The following is a 23,407-nucleotide window of genomic DNA, read 5'->3' as shown; positions in this document are numbered from 1 at the left end:
TACAGTTTCAAGTGGTCTAGTTTTTTAGCTTGAAAGCATACTGTGTCTAGATAAAATGTCTTGCAATGCTGGAAACAGTTTATCATTGAGCAGCTGAAAATGTTAGTTTTAAAAAGTTAGACAATTATTTTTCAAAATAATGAGTAGAAAAATTGATTAGAAATACCTCTGTGAGGTCTGATTTATTGTTGTTGGTCAACCTTGTACAGGTACTGTATGTAATGGCCTGTCTGTAGAGTACAGTAGGCCAGGATCAAAAATCGTGTGATTAAATCTTCTCTCTTTTCCCTGCTTCTTCCTCCCAGACTCCAGCTGCCTCAGCACGGTGGTATCTGAGGCCTTTGTGCGTTTCTTCGTGGAGATGGTGGGTCACTACTCTCTCTTCATGGGTGGAGCAGAGCGGGAGGATGAGTCCGTCTCCTCCCCCACCTTGCCTAGCCCCTCATCTGCTGCTTCCTCGACCTTTCAGCGTGAGGCCTTTCGCAAAGCGGTCACTTCCAAGAGCTTGAGAAGGTTTCTGGAGGTGTTCATGGAGACCCAGATGTTCACTGGCTTCATCCAGGAGAGGGAGCTGCGCAGGCAGGGTCTCAGAGGTACTGAGATTTGATTACCTGCAGGGGTGTTCGAGAGCAGTTTTTGATCATTAAAGTAGATGTATTAGTTGAACTATACCGACTGTGTGTGGATATGAAAAAAGATATTTAAGTCCTATCAAATTTAATTAGATTAGTGTTTTTACTTAGTGACTGTGAGTGTTTTTTCTAGAGAATAGAGAAAGTTTCCCCATTGACCTCAAATACATGTTGCACCAACTGACAAACTGTATGTCCTAAAGACTTTCTTCAGTATGTAACTTTTTTTAAAAACATGTAATTATAGTTAACAAGACAACCTCCACTTAAAGTCCACTTACTTGGTTCTTCTGGAGCTTTTGGCCTTTTCACACAGACACAGAAGATGAATTTTTCTTAGTTGTCATCTTAAAGCTTTTATTATTCAGAGAGCTTAGAATAGGGGGAGGGGACCATGTGATTCCATTCAATTCAATTCAATTCAATTCAAGAAAATTACAGTTCGAGCTAAAAACATTAAAAGGCTGTCGGCTTAAAAAACTAAATTCAGGATTGGTAATAAAAGGTGAATTGAGATTGTTTTGTCATCTGCTGTTTCCAAGGTTAAGAATGAACAACTGTAAAGTTCAGTGATGTAGATACAGTTTATTTTTATGTACTCTGGTCTTATTTGAATTTTTTTTTTTTAATTTTTTAATCTCAATAGTAATGTGACTTGCCTTTATAAATAAGTTGAGGTTAAAGGTCCATACAAAGTCCATACAACTCTCCTCCATGTTAGTTTGACTCATATATCAACATTGTGAGAATCGTTTTATCTATGTGAAATTCAGTACATTTATCACAAAGATTTTAACTTTTTTTTTTTTTAATTTATTGAAATCATGAGTAGTCTCTTTAAAACATTTGACTTGAAATATCTGATTTGTTTTTTGTTTCCAGGTCTGTTTGAGGTGAGAGCACAAGAGTATCTTGACTCGCTGCCTGGTAGCGAGCAACGAGGAGTCAACAAGTTCCTCAAGGGCCTAGGTGAGATTTACTGTATATCAATCAATCAGTCAATCAGTCAGACTTTAAAACCAGCACCTTTGTTAAATGTGTTAATTTTTTTAAAATTATTTTTTTTTTTTTCATCTTTTGCTGTTTTCAGGAAACAAGATGAAATTCCTTTCTAAGAAATGATGCTTGGAGTCAGGATGCCATCTGTAAAAGTAGGAAAAAGCGTCATGAAGAGGTGTGCAGTAAAAAAGAAGATGTGGAGAACGTAGAACACAGGAGGACCTTTGAACTGAACTGGACTCGTAGTTTGTTAACATGAGGGCATCTGGGTAAAGTTAGGGTTTAGCTCCCGGCTTCATTAGCCAGTCATCCCATTAGTGTTGTGAAGGGTTCACTCGCTCAGCTTGGACCAAAACGCCCTTACAACATGATGAATCAATGTCTAACGGTGTCTAGTTTCACAGTTCCCGAGGTTTCGAGGTCATTCCCTACAGTGTGTTACTGTACAGCACATCACAGTGTAAATGTTTTTAGGAACAGTGTTCTCCCTTTTTCAGTCACTGACTTCACCTATAAACCTGTAAGGAGGATGTCACTGAAGATCCAGTTTTGTACAACACTTTCTCATACATTCCAAGTATTTTCTATAGAAGCTTTTATAAATGCAATAGTACAACTTCTTTGTCGACAGGAGGCTTTTAAGTTAATTTATATTCTTTTTAGTCAATTTTAATCTCTTCTTAAAATTTTCTTCAAATGAATTCAAAGAAATCTCCTGTAGTTTGTAATAGGCTTTATTTAACTGAGTCTAGTCCAGACTGTTTGTAGACCACTTTGGGTTGTCGGGTATATGTACCACTGTTTTAAGTAAATGACCTTTTATCGGAAAAGGAACGAGCACCAAAAAGAAGACTGAGGAAAATGTAAAGACATGAAAAAAAAAAAAATATGTGAATACATCTCTCACTTGGGTTTCAGTACAGGATGTGGGTAGATTTGATGTTGAAGAATGATGTGTATCTTAGGTCAATCAGTATCAATGTGTTTCACAAAAGCAAATAGATCCACCTTAAACTTAATTGAGAATGCAATAAAACTTAATTAATAAAGTGATTTGAATTAGACAAATGACTCTTCATTTTTTTAAATGCAGTGTTGTGTACTGCAGTATTTTGTCACCTATGTCCCCTTTGCTGTTTCTGGTAAGCTATGGTATGTTTACTTGATGTTTTACCATTGGGATAGAACTATTTATTGTTTATCTGTGACATGTGAAAGACACACAAGCAGAGAGGATTCATAAATGTAGTGAACTGACGTCACTAAATAATGTTTGTATATTTGCCTAACATCAGCCACTGTAGTCGGTGTGGAAGTACTTGTTGTAGTACTTGAGACACAGGACTCATGACTTAACTTGGACTTGAGCACTGATGACTTGGACCAGAGCACTGACTGCATTCAGACCCAGAAATTGGAGACGAGGACTTTTTTTGTTTGACTATCGTGCCATACAGTAAATAAACTCCCTGTAAAATGTTGACAGCAGTGTCATTTGTGTTTAATGTAGACCTTTTTTATTTGTATGTGTGCAAGAGTGAAGCCGACTCAGTCTCAGGGGACTTGACTTGGACTGTTCTTTGGTGACTTGGACTTGGACTCAGACTCGAATGCTGGGGCCTCAACTCTGGACTCGGTTTCAAAGATTAGTGACTCGGCCATGAGCTACAAAGGTCACACCAGGTAAGCCTGCAGTGACAAAGCCTGTGAGTGTACTAAATTAATGAAGGTGTGTTTGATCAGTATTTCCACTTTTCATTGAACGTGGAAGAATGCGTTGTTTCCTTTTTTTTTTAAGTTACACAGTCTGACCTTGATAAATAATTTAGAATTTACAATCATGACAGATTAAACTAGCATATTGTATGTGTGTAAGGTTTTGATCATAGAAGCTTGATGACCAGGATTTAAACCTTAAAACAACTGATTTTCACCTGTTCATGTTGACGATGGTGAAGTAGTCTGGGTAACTAGCTGGTACGACCTCAGTTTAAACTGCTTGATGAGTATCTTCTGCTCATAGGGACACCAGCAGTATGGTAGATATTTCACTCCCATAAAACTGGGGGACTTGTGAGAGACAGATGAAAAAATAAAGAGAGAGGCAGAGATATAATTAATTTTCATCTTTAGGCTGAGTCAAGCTCCAAAAACACCAGATGCCAGGCTTCCCATAATGCAACTCAATCGCATCTCACTGGTGTCTTTCGTTGAGCCCTAGAAAAAAAACAGACAGGATTACTGAAGTTATTTCACTTGAGTAGTTTCTGTCTACAGAGCCACAAAACATATTATACAACTGTGTACACAGGCAGAGTAGTACACCCTGTGACTAGTGAGTTGACTTTGTCATGTAAAATCAGAATGTGTGGTTTAAACCAGAACTTAAGTTCCTTTCTGCTCCAGGGGGCGCTGCTTCCTCCTAAAGTTTCCTCCTAAAGTTTCCTCACAGAGAAAAGATGAATAACACCTGTGTGCTTGGTTTCACTTAATTACAGATAATGTAAAATATGAATGAATGAATGTTTGCATAAGCATTCACTCCCTTTGTTATAACACACCACAATGATTGGTTTTAGAAGTCACATCCTTAGTTCAGTGGAGATCACCTGTGTGAGGGCAAAGTCAGTACATTGGCAAAAGCTGCACCATGACAGAGACAAGACAAAACAACGCTCTGCAAAAAGGTGATTGAAAAGCACAAGTCATGCGCAAATAATGAATACAGAACTCTTCCAAGTCACTGAACACTGCCTGGAGTACAGTTAAACAGTCGCAAATCTGTCTTACTGGACAATCTGACTGTGACCAACCAAATCATCTCTGTGAGGCCAGTGATTGGTCTTGATCAGAAGGGCACCTCCAGCTGAGCACGACTGCTACTCTCAACAACTGCTCAGTGAAATCAGCAAGTTTAAGTGAGCCACAGTGTCACATAATATTAAAAACATTTTTAAAAAAACAAACAATTTTTTTTTTTTTTTTTAGAAAAGGACATTAATTAGTCATTTTAGTGCTCAGGTCATAACTATAATAAAATTCCAGGACACGTTATCAGTACAAAACAGTGTCAGTGGTGTGTCCAATAGCATGTAATACCCATAATACCCACTAGAGGAGTCTGTTACCCAGTTCATGTTATCCTGCACATGTTGCCTCACACAGTCCAAAGTTCAGAATCACATCTCAGACAGTTAGGCCTCCACGCCTGTACTGACTTCAACAACCTGCCCATGTCCAACAGTATGATTGCTTCTGTCTGCTTATGTAGGAATATCTGCAAAGAATGGGTGAAAACTCGAGAAAAGACTGTTACAGGCGGATTCCCTGGAAATGTTTCAAAAATGTCACTTTAACTTATACTAAGCTTTTTAAAAGATACATTATATCTCCTCTTTAACTGTTAAATCTTTTGGCAAGAGGTAACAGGGATGTTTAAGAGGGCACAGAAAGCAATTAAATCACATACTGAATTTAATAGCATGTGGTATGGAGGATAAACAAATGAATATGAAATATGTTATGACATGAAGTTTGGAGAAAGCCAGAAACTGTGACATTACACATGTTTAAAATATTTAATATCAAGATTGAAGTCTTATCCGTTTGTGTAAAGTGGCATCAGTAAAGAAAAGTGGAACCTCTCATTGTTCGTCACAACAAAGAAATGTAATAACAATCAGAGAACTTTATTGAACACATTATGGAAAAATGTCCTCGCGACACAGCATTAAAAACAACATCAACATGAGACACTGATGCAGCATTTACAAACAATAGGAGTGAAATGAAAAAAAAGCATAAACACAGAAGGGGTGGGTGTTTGTGAAGGACCCAATAAATCTTGCACATTTAGAGAATAAATTCTCCGGGATTGAGTTGGACAGGCTCTCATTAAGTAATTAAATCATTTTACTTCTGGATTTTACTCAGTATACAGTGACCAAAACCACCACCACCCCACCTCTTGCCCCCCCCCCCTTCCTTTCCTTTCCTTTCCTTTCCTTTTCGGAGCCCTGCTCCCTCCCTCTCCTCCTCCTCCACCTCCTCCACCTCCTCTCCTCCCCTTCGTCATTACGTGTTGACCGGTCAGACCTGCCTCCCTCCCTTCCCCTCCCCTCCCTGCCTCCCTCCGTCCCCTGCTTCCCTCCTTCCCCTCCCCTCCCCTCCTTCTCTCCCTTGGTCTTTTTCTCTGGCTTTTTCCAGGCTTCATGTCATACCACGGCTAATTCCTGAAATTCCTGCCCTCCTCTCGCTTCAAACAAACGGCTTAAGGAAGGAGACGAGGCAGCAGAAAACAAACAAAGAAAAAAAAAAAAAAAAAGAATAACCCTACAGACTGACTCTTCATTTTTAAAAAAATATTAAAAAAAAAAAAAAATCAAATATTACTCTACCTGCCTGCCTGCCTGCTGATTGAGTCTCCCCAGGTAAGCTCCTACAAGTGCTTTTATCATTTTTTCCTTGAAGTGCTGAACTTCAGACTTTAACTGCGTCTCCAGTCGGAGTGTAAACTTTGTGACTTTGTGCTTAATATCGTGGATGTGAAGTCAGGACGCTTTCTCGCTCACTGCCGGAGATAACATTCCTCAAATATCTCGCATTTCTTCTCGGATTCCTACATTTTTCCTCTTTAATTCCAGCGGTGGAGTGTGCGGCGCGACTTCCTGTGGTTCGGCCGGAACTTTTTCTGTGTTTTGAAGGGCCGGCGTCATGGTGGTGCGGTCAAACATTAGCGTCTGTCCGGCTAAAGTTTTACACCGGGAAGCTGAGCTCATTCAAACTGTGTATTTATTAACTCGCCCGATACATTTCTGAGGTTTTTTTTCTTTCTTCTTCCTCCCTCTCTATCTCTCTCTGTCGTCTGTCATCAAGTGTGCGCTAACTGGAAGTGTGTGGACACAGCGGCGGGTCTGGCTGCTTGTTGCCTCTGTGCTGCGGCTGTTTCTCCGCCTGTGACGTGATTTAATTGTCTGATAGGTAATTAAAACACCTGCGCTTTGGGGACGCGCCTCAGGTTGTTGCTTGTGTGAAAGTTAGAAACGGTGCGAACGTCCCGCTTCTCAAACATGCACCAAACCTAGCGACATACAGATGTGGAACACGCATCTGATCCTTTACTCAAATAAAAGCAGAAATAGGCCTAATACGATGTAAAAATGCTCCGTTACTAGTAAAAGCCTTAAATAGTGTGAGCAGAATTTATTATAATAGCCTGCGTAAAAGGATTCACTGTGCAGGCGGATGATCTCTGTATATAGTATGTAAATATATATATGTAGTTACCATACAGTTATGGTTGATGCATTAATATCAGAGCAGTATTTAACACTGTAGTTGGCGGGATTCTCGCTGTTTCCTGTTGTTAACTTATGATGTATATTTAAACTCTTTAAAGTAGCTAATAACTACAGCTGTCCCTCTGAAATACAGTGAGGTATGAGTATGAGGCAGCAGCAGGTAGAAAATGCAAGAAATAAAAAATACTCGAGTAAATATAAGTACTTAAGAACTGTACTTACAGTACTCGAGTAAATGTACTTGGTTACTTTCCACCACTGAGTACATACGTAACTATCATCAGCAGAATGTACTTAAAGTATAAAACATAGCTCCTTCCTTGATGTTCTAATGTCATCTTTTTATTGGATTATTATTTGTGCATTAAGGTTATGTAGCTGAGGTGGATTTAATTTTAACTATAAACTGTTCTGTGGTTTAATGCATCATATTGTCAGGGTTTACAATTTGTTGTGAAAAATGAATAGAGCAGACAAATTAATGTGGTGGAGTAAATGGTGCAACGTCCTAAATGTAGTGCAGTGTAAGTATAATGTAGCAGCACATGGATGTATGTCATGTACAAGCATAGTAAAGTTGTTACTTTCAACCTGTGGATACCATGCAGGGTTCAGTATATCCTGTATATGCTTGCTGTACATGAATGGTATCATGTGCTTTTCTCCTGTTGTTCTTTTAATGTATAATTAATGTTATCATTATAATTAGTAGTATTAGTAGTACTGCTGCTGTTGCTGTTAAATGTTTTCCTGGCCTATTAATTATTTTGCGCAGTTATCCCCTCAAAACCGTCTCCTATATGTTTGTGTGCACCTACTACTAGATTAGAGTTTATGAGGTTACATTCATTTGGCAGACACTTCCATCCCTCCCATACAAACGACTGAAAGTGTTTGTCATAGCTACAGTAGAAATGTTTAGTTTTTTTGGAAAAGAGCAGTGGCCTTTGTTCAGTACAATCAATTAAGTGCTGTAGGCTACTTCAGTACAATTTTGAGGTATAACCTGTACTTTACTTGAGTTTTTCCAATACATACCACTTTATACTTTGTACCCTGCGACATTTCAGAGCTGAATGTACTTGTACCTTTTACTCCACTAAATTCACTTGACAGCCACAGTTACAAGTTACTTTGCAAACTATATCAAATGCGTGATCAGCTCATAAAATATGACGCACTGAAATAAATTAAACTACTTGATATTATAGAGAATAGTTAGAATTACCTCTGCCTCCACCAACTGTTACCAAGCTTGTGTTTACACTGTAATGCACCATATTCAATAGTTATAATATCTAGTAATATAACACTCACATGTGTCATTCTACTTCATAATACTTTTCATACTTATATTTTGTTGATATTACTGCTGTACTTTTACTACTAAATGCAGAATGTTTACTTGTAACAGAGTATATATATTATATATGATATTACTACTATGTTTGACGTAAGATCTGAATAATGGAAAGTCAGACTACTTCTTCCTCTGCTGAAAAGGAGACATAAGTTATGGCGTGGCTTATCTGAGTCAGAATCTATTAATATAGCTTGTGCAGGTGTCTCCAAAAGCAACAGCAGAAAGTTAGAAACCCTAAACCTGTAAGAAAAATGCTGTTACATCCAGTAGCAACTTTAATGAATGGTTAGTAGAGGTTTTCACTGATAATTCAGACATATTTTATAAAGATTGTTTTAAAATGAGCATTTCAGAAGGTGTGTTTCATAATGTGTTTAACCTGATAATCCTGTTTTGTGAAACAACCAAAGACAACTAAGCACATGTTGAAACTAAAGGTTATTTTCATTATTTATTATTGTGCTGATTATTTTGTACCAGAGAGCAGTGAAATATTTATCATGATAAAAAAACAAAGAAAACCGGCAAATATTTACATTTGAGAAAAAAAACCTGTGAATTTCGGGTAAAATGTGCTTAAAATCGTTTCAGCTTCTAGATCTTGTGAACGTGAAACTCAACTTTACCAAATGTGCTTCTCCAAAAGATAAAAAAAAAGTCTTCAAAATCCCATCTTGTGTATGATTGTGTCAAGACTGTAGGTCAGTGTGTGATAGACTCTGTGTTGTCCAGTGTATTTCAGTAGATTGTCTCTGTGCTCCTGCAGAGCTGAGAAAGCAACGAGTGAGTAGTGAATGTTTTCAGTCACGGTTCAAGATGGCCAACACAGGGCTTGCTTGGCTGTGTGTGTGTGTGTGTGTGTGGGGGTTATGGTCTCCCGCAGGGCAGCTGAGAGGAGTGTGTTTTCCGATGGGGCAACAGGTGGAATGGAGCAGGGTGACAGTGTGACAAGGGGGGGGGGGGAGGTTAAAAACACACCTGTCAAAGCCTCCTCTGAGGTCTCTGACAGCCAGAGGAGTTTGGGGTTTTTCCAGGCCTTGGTCCTTTTCTTTTCAAGGCTTTAGATTCGCTATTGTCTCAGACAGATGTATTATGTAGTAATATGAACTCTAAGGTTGTATTGTTTGCACCGTGTTAGCATTTGTGCATCTGCATGTGGGGGTAGATGTGTGGGTGGGTGCGACTGGGCCTGGAGGTGGATGTGTATGTGTTTGTGTGGGTGAATGAGTGGAGCAAGTAAGAAGGGAGGCAAAAAGGTGTGTGAGCAAGCAGGGAAATTTGTGTGTTTCAACTCTGTTTGGGAGTCAGAGTGTGTGTATGTTGAGTTGCCCTGAGACAGGTCCTCTCCGTAGCGGAGGAGTTATTTTTCTTTTTTTTCTGCTGTACTCATCCCACATAGCGATCATTCCTCCTCCGCTCGCACGAGAGAAACGAATAATGCCTCTGATATGAGCCTTATAGAACAAAGACTTTCTGCACCCCCCCCCCCCCCCCCCCCCCCCCCCCCCCCTCCTCCTTTTCTACCAACAGCACTCTGCACCCACAGCTCTGTGCCGTGTGTGTGACTGTGTTGTCTATTGATTCCAGCCAGTCTGATGGATCTTGCTGTTTGGACTATCTGGGACTGATCTGATGGACCCTCTGTCCTCTTTGGCTCCAACTCTTTAGCTAATAACTGCCGAGTCTCGACCCTCTGTTCTCCCTGGACGTCATTAGAAAAGGAGCTGGTGCTGTGGGATCTGTATGATGGTGAAAAATACACAAACATACAAATCGCTCCTCATAATTTTTGCTGCTGCATTTGTGGGTATATTTGATTCCCATTTCTTGGACACTTGCAGCGGAAACAAGCTGTAAACACAACACTGACGTTATAACCTTGCAGAGTGTTTCTGGCCACCTGGCGCATGTATGTCCAATATTCACTCTGTTTTAGCTCTGTTTTTGGTCTCTACCACTACCTGAGAGAAAGGTCTGGCTCTTCAGCTGCTAAATGCTCCACTGTGTTCACCAGCCAGTTGTAACTCTGTCAGTCTGACTGCTAAAGTGAAGTTACGGACTGTAAAACCAAAACAATGAGCTGAAAGACACTAAAACCAGAGCTGAGGGTAAGTGCAGAGCTGATTGATAATTCTCTTAACATAAAATATTGATTTATTTATATTGATTGAGCTGCTTTTAAGTTTTATTTTATTTTAATTTATGCTTACTAGTCTGAAAGATTGATGTTTTATTTTTTTTTTTAGCATTTTCTTCTAATGATTAGATTTCTTGTTAAGTGTCTTCTTTTATGTATAATCAATCTAATCTTTGATTGATTCTAGGAAATCAAATATAAAGTATTTTACCTCAGTGCATTCTGTATTTTCAGCGTTTATAACCAAATTAAAGTGATCAAAATTAAAAACATTTTTATTAAATGTTTGTGTGAATCAGTCAGTTTGTAATTATTTTATTTCTTATTATCTTTTTAACCCTCAAATAACAATATCAGCGTTTATCACGTAAAAGTCACTCAGCTGAAAATTAAATGGCAACTATTCTGATCCAACCACTCAGTTGTGAGGGTTTGCTGCTGTGATAATAAATTGAATGTCTTTGGGTTTTGGGCTGTTGGATGGACAAAACTAGCAATGTGCATATGTCACAAATTGGGCTTTAGGAGAGTGTGGTTACCATCATTTGCAACTCTAGCATTTTTAGACCAACTAATTAATGCAGTGTTTAAAATAATTGTCAGATAAATTATTATTTTCATACCAGTGTGTTCAAGGCAGGTAGTTTCTCTCTGCATGTTCATATGAACCGGACTTTAATATCTAAAATGCCCAACCCACAGCATTGTATACACGTGTGTGTGTGTGTGTATACACAGTGTATGTGTATGTATGTGTAAGTGTGTGTGCATGTGTGGAACTTAGAGGCTCCCACTGGTGCAGCCCTGAGGGACTCTGTGCCAGAGAACATGTCCTCTCAGCAAAAACCCGACAAAACAAACCCGTTTGTCTCCGCTGGCTCTCACTGCGACTTTCCATCGCATAGCCTGATCCCATACTGCTGCCTTATTTTCAGACTGTTTCCTGCCTTTACATTCCCGGCCTGATTAGTAGAGATTGTGACCAGTTGAGTACACACACATGCTCACACACACCCTCACTCACCGAATACACACACACATATGCACACTCAGACAGATATACATAGACTCCAGAGTGTTAGTAGGTACTGTGGCTTTGAGACAAACAAATTTACATTAGCTGTTTATACAGAAATATTGACCAACTACAGCTGCAGTGATTAGTCGATTAATCTGTTAATTTATTCACAAAAAAATTGACAGCTATTTTGATATTTAATAATTATCTGAGTCACATTTCAAGCAAAAATCCCAAACATTTGATGGTTTCAGGTTATAATTAACTGAATTTCTTTGAGTTTTTGGCTGTTGATAAGATAATTGACAATAACAGTGTGGGCTCTAGGAAACTGTGATGTACAGGTTGTACTGTTGTACTGGTGCTACATAGAACAAACGATTAATTGATTAATCAATTTATCGAGAAAATAATTGGCTGATTAACTGATAATAGTCTTTAGTTGCACCACTATGACCAACAGTACTGTACACTCCTAACCTTTGCACCTACTCCTATTGATTACTAGTATTGATAGTGGTTGTCTTGTTATTTAGTCATGTTATGTTAAACGTGTTGAATACCAACAAGACAAACAGTCTATAGCCATGCTAGCAGCTCTGTCAGGCTTAGGCACAGCAGTGCTTTGAGCTAAATGCTAACATCAGCATGCTAACATGCTCACAATGATAATGCTAACATATGCACGTACACAAAGACATGCACAAACACAAAGTACAGCTGAGGATGCTGCGAACATCATTAGTTTTGCAGGAAAGTACTGAGCAAATAAAAATATTGACTTGATGATGATGCTAAATGAAAAGTCAGAGGATCACCCAAGGGATTACAGTATTAATCCTGAGGGTGACATGAATGAACAAAATTTCATGGCAGTCCATCCAGTGGTCAACCATGGTGGTGTTAAAGGAAAAGTTAGGGGGTCACAAAATTCATCAGGGAACCATGAATGTCTGTACAAAATTTCATGGCAGTCCATTCAGTAGGTGTTGAGATATTTTAGACTGGACCAAAGTGGTGGACCAGCACTGCTAATGTGTCTAAAAGATACCAAAAATACAAGATACACTGACACAGAGTAATGAGTTCAGGCCTCAGTGCCCCATGAAGCCTAGCTACCCGCCCACCTGGCTGGCACCGGTCCAGGGCAAAGGTGACCAGAGGCTCAGTTAACCTGCTGATTCTTGTGGTCAGTGTGTGTATTGAATGCTTTTTTTGTTTGACCGCTACTGTGTGTGTGTGTTTCAGCCTTGCATATGAACCTGCTTGGCAGAATTTTGTGAGTATGTGTTAAAGCATCTGTGGCTTGTGTGCAATGTATATGTGGGCCAGTCTTTGTTTAAGTGTGTGGGTTTTTTTTTTCACTTAATTTGTTGCCATGAATGTGTTGGTCAGTGTGTGTGTGTGTGTGTGTGTGTGTGTGTGTGTGTGTGTGCTGTTGTGTTGAGGTGTGGGGCAGTCGGGGGGTTACGTGGCCCCTGTCCGCAGCACCAGCTGAGGGATTATCCCGTTGAGCGGATCCAGGGAAGAGGGGCCTCGCTGGGGGTGGGTGGGAGACTGGATGGGATGGGTGAGGGATGGAGGGGGGGTTGATGGGGGCGTAGGTGAAAGGGGCTTGTTTTAAGGCATGGCTTAGGTTAATTAACCTCCTGGATGGTTTGACTGAGTCGGCACACTAATGGTTTATGGCCTCCACCACTCTCACAGTGACCTACAGTGGCTGTGAGCTGCAGTTGCCGGTAGGATTAAAATCAGTTACACAAACAATTGAAATGTGAAATTTGAGTTATGTTTTGTGATTTATTTCATGAAGCTTTGTTGTGATTATAGCGAAGCCACTGTGGAGTAGCTGGTCAGCCTGTGAACAGTATTATGGCTGATTGGACTTTGATGAGTTGCTCGAATTGCAGTGGCACATATATTAAACACTGATTAGGTTTTTTTTTTGGATAAAATACACAACCACAAATTAGCACAATAAGGACGACTGTTGTAAATGTTTCTATTAAACGTAATCTTGGTTTTTGCTGTTTGATTTGATACCTTTTTTGTCTGCTTTCAGTCACTTCTTCAGTGGTAGATGTCAGGGTTAATAATAGAATAGTATCAACATATTTTAACCAATATACAGCAGATGTGAAGGCACTCTTTGATTCAGATAAGTCTCACTTCCTTTTGCCATGTGGACAGAGGCTGTTAAAGGAATCAGTAAGTAAAACCTTCACAGCCTCACAAGAGAAGACCCGTTAACTAGATGATTATGAGCAATGTCACACTTCCTTCTGTTTGGTGTCGATTCAGATTTGTTTTTGCTTGGTAAATGACTTAAAGGACTAATTAACCTTTAAGATTTCAAAAGGAAATTTTTTATTTTATTCATTTTTGACATTTTACTTGAATGCCCCAAGTCTGTATCAGCGCTATTAGTATTAACATTGAGGGTTTCGGTAACAGAAAATTGATTTTAAATATTCTTCTAAAAGCCATAACCCTAAATATAACTATAACTACAAGCAGACATTTCTAGGGAAACACTTTAGATTGAATGATGATTGAAGTTGAGAGCCTGGGACTGGGAAATGTCTGGTATTTTTTCACAGTTTTTGCTTGACATGATTGAAATGATTACTTGATTATCAAAATAGTTGCTGAATTTTTTTTCTGGTAATCAATAAAATGATTAATCATACTAATCGTTTCATCTCTACACTGATTTTAGCCTCAAAACCCATATCTGCCCGGTGAATATGGCTTTCTGTTTGTCCAGTCTGCTCTCGAAGTGTCTCTGTCTGTTAGTGTGTTTGAGTTTTGTTTGTAAGGGCATGAGTTTATTTTATCCGTGTGTGTTTCTTTGTGTACACATCTGTGTATACTCATGAGTGTGAGAGAGGAGAGAGATGGGGGGGAATGGCCAACTGGCCGGACGCTTTGCAGGAAGTACTGTGGAACATCAGGGGGCTCAGAGGAAGAGCGAGGGGGGGGGGCTGGACTGGACTGGCCGGAGAGTCTTACTCACTCCCTACAGTACACTGACTCAGATCACTGCGACCCCTTTTCAACCTCAGCCTTGCAGAACTTAGACCCATGTTCTGCCTCCACACGTAACGAGCACATTCAAGGTTGGGATTATCACTGACGTCATGGTCCCTGCTTTTCCCTAAATGGACATGGACGTCTCTTAGTTTTCATGGTGGCAGGAAAACCGTTGATGACAAACACAAAGCTCTGCTTGTACTGACTCACGGGTTTGAGAGCTCTTTCTTCACCGTGTCCTACCATCCCTGCCCGACTCCACTTTTCCTCCGTACTTCCGCCAAGAGGAAGAGGTGGAGCTGATGTCTGCCTCATACTCTTCACCCAAATGTATAAGCGCCATGTGCACATCCTAAACAAACTGGTGTGTAGAGAAAACAGGATATATGTCGGAAGACATTTTGCAAGTCACACATGCCTCTGCTGTCACTTGCATGTGGATCTCGTCGCTGTCTGGCCTTTTTTTTTCTGTCATAAATAGCCAGTGGAATGTAAAGTTAATCCTTTTAATTAGTCAGCTGGTTAATGTAACACTCCCCCACCCCCAAACAATGCACAAACACATTAACTAGGAGCTATAAGTTTAATAATAGTCAGTTATACAGCTGATGAAGAAATGAGCAGCCTTAAAAGCCCCCTGGCCTTAATATCCTGGTATGATCCTCCTTGGCATGCGTGTCTGAGGACGGTGATCCCTCTTTAATGTGTCTCCTCATTTGTTTACTTTGGGCCCCTCCTGCACCCCCCCCCTTCCCGTCCTGCTGTTGTCTCAATGCTAGGTGCCACGTTGTTATTTGTTTTCATGCTGGCACTAACCTAATTAATGATCTGAGGTGCTTTTTCCAAGTCAGGATTAGCAGCTGTGGGGCTGATGTGATCATGTAGTCGGCAGCGAGATTAGTGTGACTGTCTTGATGTAGCAGCTAGGTTGCTAACCAGCCGAGGCGGTGAAGTCAGCTGGAGAAAACTCATTAGCAGCAATAATCAATTATTTAAGTTATCTATCTATCTTTTTTTTATTATTCTTTAATGTGAGAATTTCCTGCTTTTCTTTGGTTTACATTGTTTATAATTCAGTATCTTTAGCTGTTGTAATCTGTAGACAACACTTTCGGTCTAGGACATTTTATAGCCTAAACAATTAATTGAAATATCGAAGGATATAAACACATCAATTGATAATGACAAATAACTGTTAGTTGCAGCCCTTTTAAATACTTTTGAACGTTTATGCAATGCTTTTCCTTCCTCTTGTTTTCCTTTTTTTTAAACACAGAAAGGACATGTCATTTTGACAAATCTGCATAAAGTGAAGGTCTTGATGCTCAGTATATCAGAACATGATATCAGCAGATGTTATATTGTTACTATGTAAAATATTAATTATATAGAACTTATATAGAACTTATATAGAACTCCTTTTACATCAGTAAATAGAAGAGAAATCAAAAGTTGGATTGTTTTCTTCACAAAATGTACATTTGAAAGAGAGGAACCTATGAAATTCTTTTTCTGGTTAATTCTGGATTTGAGTCACTCACAGAGAACCACATCAATTTATCATCCTGTTTTTCCTCTCTCAGGACTGTCCTGCCACATCCAGACCCATCACCAAAATCACACCTGTGGATTTCACACAGGCAGCTCCACTCCCTGCAGCCTCCTCCGTCTTCCTCCACCCTCATCTCCCCCAACCCCTGACCCTCCACCCCCTGCTCTGTGGCCCCCTTTCTGTCTTCCCACCACGTCTGCGGAGTGGGTGCCGGCTCCCTCCCCCAGGGGCGGGAGTGAGGAGCTGGGCGACGGACTCGACAAACCCCTGGAGAATGATGCAGAGGGAGTGTGGAGCCCCGACATCGAGCAGAGCTTCCAGGAGGCCCTGGCCATCTACCCTCCCTGTGGCCGCAGGAAGATCATCCTCTCTGATGAGGGCAAGATGTACGGTACGCCCACCCCTATCGTCATCTGTCTACCTTCTTCTTCTCGAATGAGATGACAAACACAAGGCCTGGGGACCAGCTCACATGCAGGCCAGGGTTGTCACAGGGTTATCACTCAGGAAGTGATAGTCTATAATCTTTCTATATAGTATGTGAAATTCAGATTCAGTTAAAAATGTGTTATATACTTTAACAGCGTAAACAAAAAAAAAAAACATATATATGTTGCATGACATCATGTATACAAACTTCCCTGCTTGCCCGTGCATTTTCATACCTTAGACTATATATAGGCCATATCCCTTACATACTGACCTCATGTCACACCCATATCAGTGGCTACTAAAATGTTTGATAATGCCAAACAAGCTGTTTGAAGATAAATTTAAGACATAACGAGAAGTAGCCTTTTGAATTTTGCTAAGGGGATGAATAAAAATCTATCTATCTATCTATCTATCTATCTATCTATCTATCTATCTATCTATCTATCTATCTGTTAAAGCTGTGTAAAAAAAAGCCTCTGTGGAGAGGTTAATGAGTGAAGATTCATTTGCAGTGACATATTTCTTTTAGATGGACTGCAGCACCACATCTGCAGTGTTGTGGGAACAAACAGATAAATACTCACTTCTGCACACTCCCCACTATAAACTGTATTTCATATGGTGAGGCAATTTGTTTCCCATACTCTCTCCCACACACACACACACACACGCACCACACACACACACACACCCCCATTCACCACCACTCCTTGTGTTCATGTTTCACATCACTCCTGTTTCCTGCACAGCTGTCAGCGCCACTTGGTCCCGTAACGTACAGTATGATGGCGCGATGTGTCAGAAACAGGCGCACACACTCACTTCGCTCATACGTTTATATACAGTGTGCTTATCAGGCAGAGTTTGTTCATCTTAAATCAGAAGCTGTGATATTTAGCTGAGTCATTTAGGTTAGACCTCTGCCTCATTGTATCTGGGTGTGAGGGTGGAGAGCACTTTACAGTATTCCAGTTACTAAAAGTTAATCACTCACCACAAACACGTGGAGCAATTCTCACTTCCTACCCAGAGTTCACTGCTGGTAATTAAGCGGCACTGCCACTTACTTTGTGTGTTGCTGCTTCAAATAATCTATTAGAAATTTTGCAGGGATTTTGTAGCTTGACCACAAATGTTCACGTTATTTGACCACAGACTCGCTGATCTCTTGATGTGCCCTCCTGAGATTGTTTATTACCATGCATTTGATAATAATTTGAGGCAGAGTAGCAGAATAACTATTTCCTCAGTGAGTCTTTGGATAATGTCATTGCCAAACAGGTGTTGGGAAGGTGAAGCGACGTTCCTCTGCGACATCTTGCTGAAAGACGTTTGGTAACAGATGGCTTGGCCGTAGTGTGTCCTCCTGTCTGACTGTGTGATAGTGGATCTGGTCGGTGGAAAACAGGGTGGATGGAGGTAGAGGCACTATTAGACAGCCTCTGTCATCGCCTAGTTTTGTCACTGTGCCAGACAGCTCCTTTAACTGTAGGGTCTGCCTAGCCTAGCTCAGCCACCTATTGAGGTCATGGCCATCCTCTGATCAACACTTAAATCCTTATAAAGCCTGTAATAATAGTTGGAGGGGAGAGGGGCAGGCGGCTCATTCTGTGTCATGGGGATGGGCGGCTGGATGGACAAAGGTGGTGGTGGGGAGATTTTTGGCAAGGCAGGCACTGAGGTGCCCCTTCCTCCCTGCGGGGGTCAGGGGCAGGTGATGCGCGCCAGGGAGCGCGCTGGCCCGCCAGGAATGGCATGTGTGCTTGGGAGCCTGAGGGTTCAAGGCAGCTCGACTGTAACCCTAAACCAGAATAGACGTTTACCCTTTGAACGCCTGGCAAGGAGGAGGGGGTTGGACAAATAAACACCAAGGTGGGCAGTAGGGTCTTGCATGGCCTCTAGGCTCGGCAGACTACTCTCACACCTGTCTGCTTTGTGTTTATACGTGTGCATGTTTCAGATTGAGAAAGATAGAGGTTGTGTCTTTGTGTTTACCTCCTCTGCTACCTGCTATTTCTGTGATTTACCTCCTCACATCTCTTTGTCTGCCTTTGTCCTTTATGAACAACCTCCTCTCCCTCCCGTCAGTCAGTCCGTCTGCCTTTCAGCTCACCTCCAGCTGCTCCCTGAGTTCAACCTCACGGCCATGCTGCAAATCCAGATTTATGACTTGAGAAATGAGTCAAGACTGAGGCCGTGCATGGCCCACTTTGCCCCCATTGCCCCCTAAACAGCTCGACCAGCTCTTCCCTGAGCTGGTCGAGCTCAGGGAAGAGCTCCCCCCCCCCCCCCCCCCCTCCCCACACACACACACACCCCCACCCCCCACCTTTTATCACCATCCCTGAGGTCACAAGTGGCCAACAACTCAAGTCATTCAAGCAACCACAATCAATGCAAAGCCACTTTGAAGGTCTTTAGTGTTCTTAATGTTGTTGAAGCGCTGATAGATGGTCTTAAATCACGTAGCCAAATCAAATATCAGCTGAGAATATCTCTAAAGACATACGTGAAATGGTGAAGCGAGGATTTGATAGTTATTGAGACGTTATTTAGTCTCCTTGCCCTGGATGAATATGGACACGCAGACAAAACAAACTCCTTGAAAAAAAAAATCTGTTGGCTGAGAGCGACATACTCTGAATTTCAGGTTGAATTCCCCTTTGAGGAATGAATGCCATTTTTTACCAAACAATATGATATTGAGTCTCTAGGCAGCGAAACAAAAGGAATGTGTTCGGATTGCTTTATCCATTGTAAATTCCCAAATTGAATGGAATGTTTTTACCCCATATTCCACGTCCATTCACCACATTTTTTTCCCATAATGCTGTGCATAGCACTGGCCCTCGCGCCCATTACTCAATAGTCCTATTAGCTCGCTTATTAGGGACGGTGTCACGGATATTGTGGTGGTTATGTGCTCCGGGGGTAATTTGACATGCATCTGCCAAAGAAAACATTTCCTGCCTTGTGTGGCTCTCAGCAAGAGACATGCCCTGTAGTCTGACCCAAGGCCTCATGCTGCAATAATGGAAAAACAGTCCCAAACTTGTAGTGCAGTGGAAACCGATGTGTTGACAGCTCTCGCTAGAAGAATGTGGCAATGGAAATATGATTATCTTCCTCGGTTATTTGCTGCCATATAACTGCCGTATTAATTTATGTGCCACTTTTGCAATTGTAATTGTTTTATTTCACAATGTCTTTTGAATCATTTTTTATTTAGCAGCATTAAATCTTGCGCCGCATCGTGTTTAATGCAGCTGTTTGGTTTCTTCACACTTGATTTCCTCACATCTGTTGGAGGGGCACTTTTCTCACATCTGAATGTCTCTTAGTTCCTGTGGAAGAAGAAGAGGTTGCTTGTGTTAGAGAAGTGGATAAAGTCAGCAGAGCTTTTCACTCAGTAGTGGCATGTTTTTTTAGTCAGTTCAGAACAAAGAATACCCACACAATGAATCACGCTTCCACTGAGCTTCGCTTGTGCAACATGTCAACATATTTGTCGGTTTCTGTCGGGCTATGCAAATATGTTTTTGTCTCCAGCGGTCCTCATTAAGAATGTTATTATAAAGGCCAGTGGAAAGCAACAGCGAGTCCTCACCCAGGTCCAAACTTTGGCAGTAAAGTGAGAGATTCACCAGTGACCTTGACCTGTTGACCTTTTGAAGAGCCCTTGTTTCCAAGTGGTTTCCTTCCTTGTAACCATGTCTCAGCTCTCTCTGTGAAGACGTACGTACGTAGCACTTTTATTACACAAGTACTTTTTATGTTCAAAGCCTGTAGATGCTAATATTAAATGAATGAAAGCATGAAAGCGGAAACACATTTGAGCAGGACCTAAGGCTGTCAATGTCCGTGGCTGCAATTACTACAAACTGTTCACGTTGCTCTCTGGAGGGTTTTCGAGGAAATCCCCCGCTGATAATGAACTCCTGGAATCTACACACATCTCCATCCATCTCTGTCACTCTCTTTATGCACTTCTCCTCTCTGTATCTCACAGTGTAACCAATAGGACACGGTGAGCAGTGACAGCCGCGTAACTGAGCTGTCACTGTCACTTCATCTAGACATCTCAGACCGGCAAGGTGGACAGTAGAAGGCTCCTTACAGAGCAGACATCTGTTGCTCTGTCTCTGCCATTAGCATACATCGAGCCTCGCCCAAACTACCTCAGCATAAATCTCTGTAATTGCACATATACTCGTGGCAGGTTGTGTTACTATAACATGACATCTGTTAAATTTACTCCTCTGCTAGAAATACTATACTTTGTCAGAAATCAAGGGCAAACTTTAGATTTGGCTCCCGACAGCAGTGCAACTGGTTACCATGCCGATGAGTGGAGGACGCCGCCTATCACTCTGCATGTGAGAGTCAGCCAGAGAGGAAGCTGTGGCTGTAGCAAGCTTGAATGATACCTGTTAGAGATAGTCAGAGACCAACGCACAGAAAGTGAGTTAATAAAGGACGGGAAATGACACTTAATTTTTACAGATCCTTGAAGGAACTGTGTCATTTGGTAAAATACTGAGTTCTGAGACTTTTACACAAGTTGTGTTTACGACGAAGAGCAGTGGTTAATTTTCAGAGGAATTAAAAATACATTTTGTGAATAGTAACTTGATGATCACGTTCCTCTAATTTGAAAAGAATACGTCGCACCAGCACAAACTGAAGAAGTGTTTTCATGGTTCTTGTCATATGACAATGTTGCTTAAAATTTAGTTTGTGTTCAGTATGTAATTGTACACAGTTTGAGGCTCACCTACCTCTCTGACCTCACACTACACACTTATTGCATGTTCCACATTCTCATATTTACACAGTCTCTGGTTTTATATTTTGTGAATCTATATTTATTTTTGTGAATCTCTATTTTGGAAAAAAACAGCAGTCAAAAGTGCTGTCAAAAGTGCAAACAATTCAGTCATAAAGAGATGAACCAAAAAGATTTGCAGTCATCAATTAATTTTATTAATTATATATTATTATAATTATCAAAACTTTGAGTTAAACTAGACATGCTTAGTGAGCCTGCACCAGCAGGGCTGTTGCATCTCTGGCTTGATAGAGGTCTTTTCAGAGCTCAGTAGGCTGCATCCAGGCTCTATCAGAGGGGAAATAACACCCAGCCAAGACATTCCTGCAACCTCAATGTGACCTTTGTTTTCCTGAGCAGACAAAGTGGGGCATATGTGCTGCGGAGGGAGAATGTATGGCTGGCAGATGTGTCCTCAGAGAGGGTGGCAGTTGGTGCACAGTTAGACATACATACACAACCGTACATGCACACGCTGACAGATATCAAATGATAATTAAATAACTTAATTTTAATATTAGAACATGAACAAAAACCTTTCTGCCACAGGCATAAACATTCTGAGCACATACAAGGAAAAATGTTGTTCTGCAGAGATGGCTCCATCATTCAATTGAATTGAATTAAATAATATAAAAAATAATTGAAGGATTAGGGTTCATTTTTAAATAGATTAGAGTCATTGTACACGGAGCTGTTGTTGTACATGCACAAACAGGACATGGACCCATGGGGTGATGTTGGAGCAGCAGATGCAAGACCCGGTGTGGACCAGTCAGTATATAGGAATGTCAGGAATGCACTGGGTTGAGAAAGAGAGAGACTGAGAAGAAGAGAGAGAGAGGGCGAGAGAGATCAGATCGGGCCAGTGATGACCGCAGCCACATTGGCAAAGGAAAGATTTACGACCAACCAGGCCCAGAGGTTGACTTTGGAAGGAACACTGCAGGCCGCCTTCACTAGCCTCGTCCACCTCTCCATGACCTCTACTAACTGCCAAAATGGTTTTTGTTATGCCTTTTAGCATCACCTCTGCTGCAGGAGTGAGTGTGACGTACAGTCGAGTCTTGGTGTTTTTGATATAGTTCAGAGATGTTTGGACGTTTTCTCTTATACTTGTATGGATTTTCAGTTGTTAACTTGGCTGGTGCAGTTCCAATGCTCCATTTCAAACCCACCCTGAAAGGATGTTGGATCAGCACCAATATGACTTCATGAATCCATTTGTTATCGGCCATGATCTGAGTGATCTACATTAAATACAGTTGATATGTCAAAGTCAATATAAAATGTAGTGGTTCTGCCATCAGTAAGCCATACTCACACATTCACTTTAGTCTGCCAACTGTTTTAGCGCCACAGCCATAAAAATGATCTGTCGAGTCTAAGGGAGTGAAGTAGATTTAGATTTAGATTTAAGAACTTAAATTAAATATAAGAAAATGTTTTTTGGACCAGAAGGGATTTTTCTGTTGCAGTACAGGGTAGCATGTATTAGCACACCTGACTCAGCCCCACTGTATCCAGCTCTCATAATACATGCACGGCTCTAAATTGTGCTTGCCCATCATCATATTGTGATGACATTATTAAAACGATTCAGGAGAACCTTGGGAAATGTAGACAGGTCAATGTGCCATTATTCTGTAATTAGCACTTGTGGCTAGAAAGGCTGCTGTTCATCAAAAATTGCATAGGGTGGCTTTAAGTTGTCAGATAAGGTGTACTGTGAGACACCATATCTCTCACAACAACTTTTAAAAAGGAAGAGTCTCCTCAAGGCCAATTCTAACCCTGGTAGTGTTGAAACTGAACCAACATGTAAGAGCCAGAGAAATTCTCCTTATAAACTCTCTAACGCTAACACTTCCTAAGTCGCACAGCCCAGCAGTATCCCCTGAGCCCTGGAACACTCCACTTTACTTCTGCTGCAGTCGGTCACTTTTCATGCCCTTAAGAAACTTTTCCAGAATCAGATTTCCCCCAGACAAGTCCGTGACTGCAGGCAGTGTGATAAACAACATCAAACTGTGGACCAGTGGGTGATGGTATAATGTTCCTACTGACTTTCCTGCAGCCTTGGCTGGCACAGGTTCTCTGTCTGTGCTGC

The 23,407-nt window shown here is 41.0% G+C and overlaps 2 protein-coding genes and 1 long non-coding RNA gene across 6 annotated transcripts in view; 2 read left to right on the top strand and 1 right to left on the bottom strand.

The window, feature by feature from the left end:
• The window catches only part of LOC139630162 (DENN domain-containing protein 2A), a 35,817-nt gene extending 33,122 nt beyond the window's left edge, over window positions 1-2,695 (top strand). For both annotated transcript variants that reach the window (XM_071493321.1, XM_071493328.1), the window contains exons 18-20: window positions 306-593; window positions 1,515-1,601; window positions 1,723-2,695. In XM_071493321.1, coding sequence (XP_071349422.1) covers window positions 306-593; window positions 1,515-1,601; window positions 1,723-1,754 — 407 coding nt within the window. In that variant the 3' untranslated portion in view covers window positions 1,755-2,695. The remainder of the gene's footprint in view (window positions 1-305; window positions 594-1,514; window positions 1,602-1,722) is intronic.
• LOC139630225 (uncharacterized) lies at window positions 475-6,387 on the bottom strand. The gene is made up of 3 exons (XR_011693134.1): window positions 6,254-6,387; window positions 3,566-3,848; window positions 475-611 (listed from the first exon to the last, which is right to left on the bottom strand). It is a non-coding gene; the product is annotated as an uncharacterized lncRNA (long non-coding RNA).
• Window positions 5,763-23,407, top strand: part of LOC139630205 (transcriptional enhancer factor TEF-3-like) — a 36,355-nt gene continuing 18,710 nt past the window's right edge. For 2 of the 3 annotated variants that reach the window (XM_071493412.1, XM_071493403.1), the window contains exons 1-2: window positions 5,763-6,061; window positions 16,066-16,425. In XM_071493412.1, the coding sequence (XP_071349513.1) occupies window positions 16,419-16,425 (7 nt within the window). In that variant the 5' untranslated portion in view covers window positions 5,763-6,061; window positions 16,066-16,418. Of the gene's footprint in view, window positions 6,062-16,065; window positions 16,426-23,407 lie in introns of those variants that run through there. The other variant, XM_071493420.1, reaches the window with a different exon arrangement.

This window comes from Trachinotus anak, unplaced genomic scaffold (assembly GCF_046630095.1).
Source record: "Trachinotus anak isolate AG129_WGS33_773 ecotype Australia unplaced genomic scaffold, CSIRO_AGI_Tana_v1 ptg000002l, whole genome shotgun sequence".
Classification (NCBI taxonomy): Eukaryota; Metazoa; Chordata; class Actinopteri; order Carangiformes; family Carangidae; genus Trachinotus; species Trachinotus anak.
Note: the sequence above shows the minus strand (reverse complement) of the source record. Positions and strands in the feature narration are given on the sequence as shown.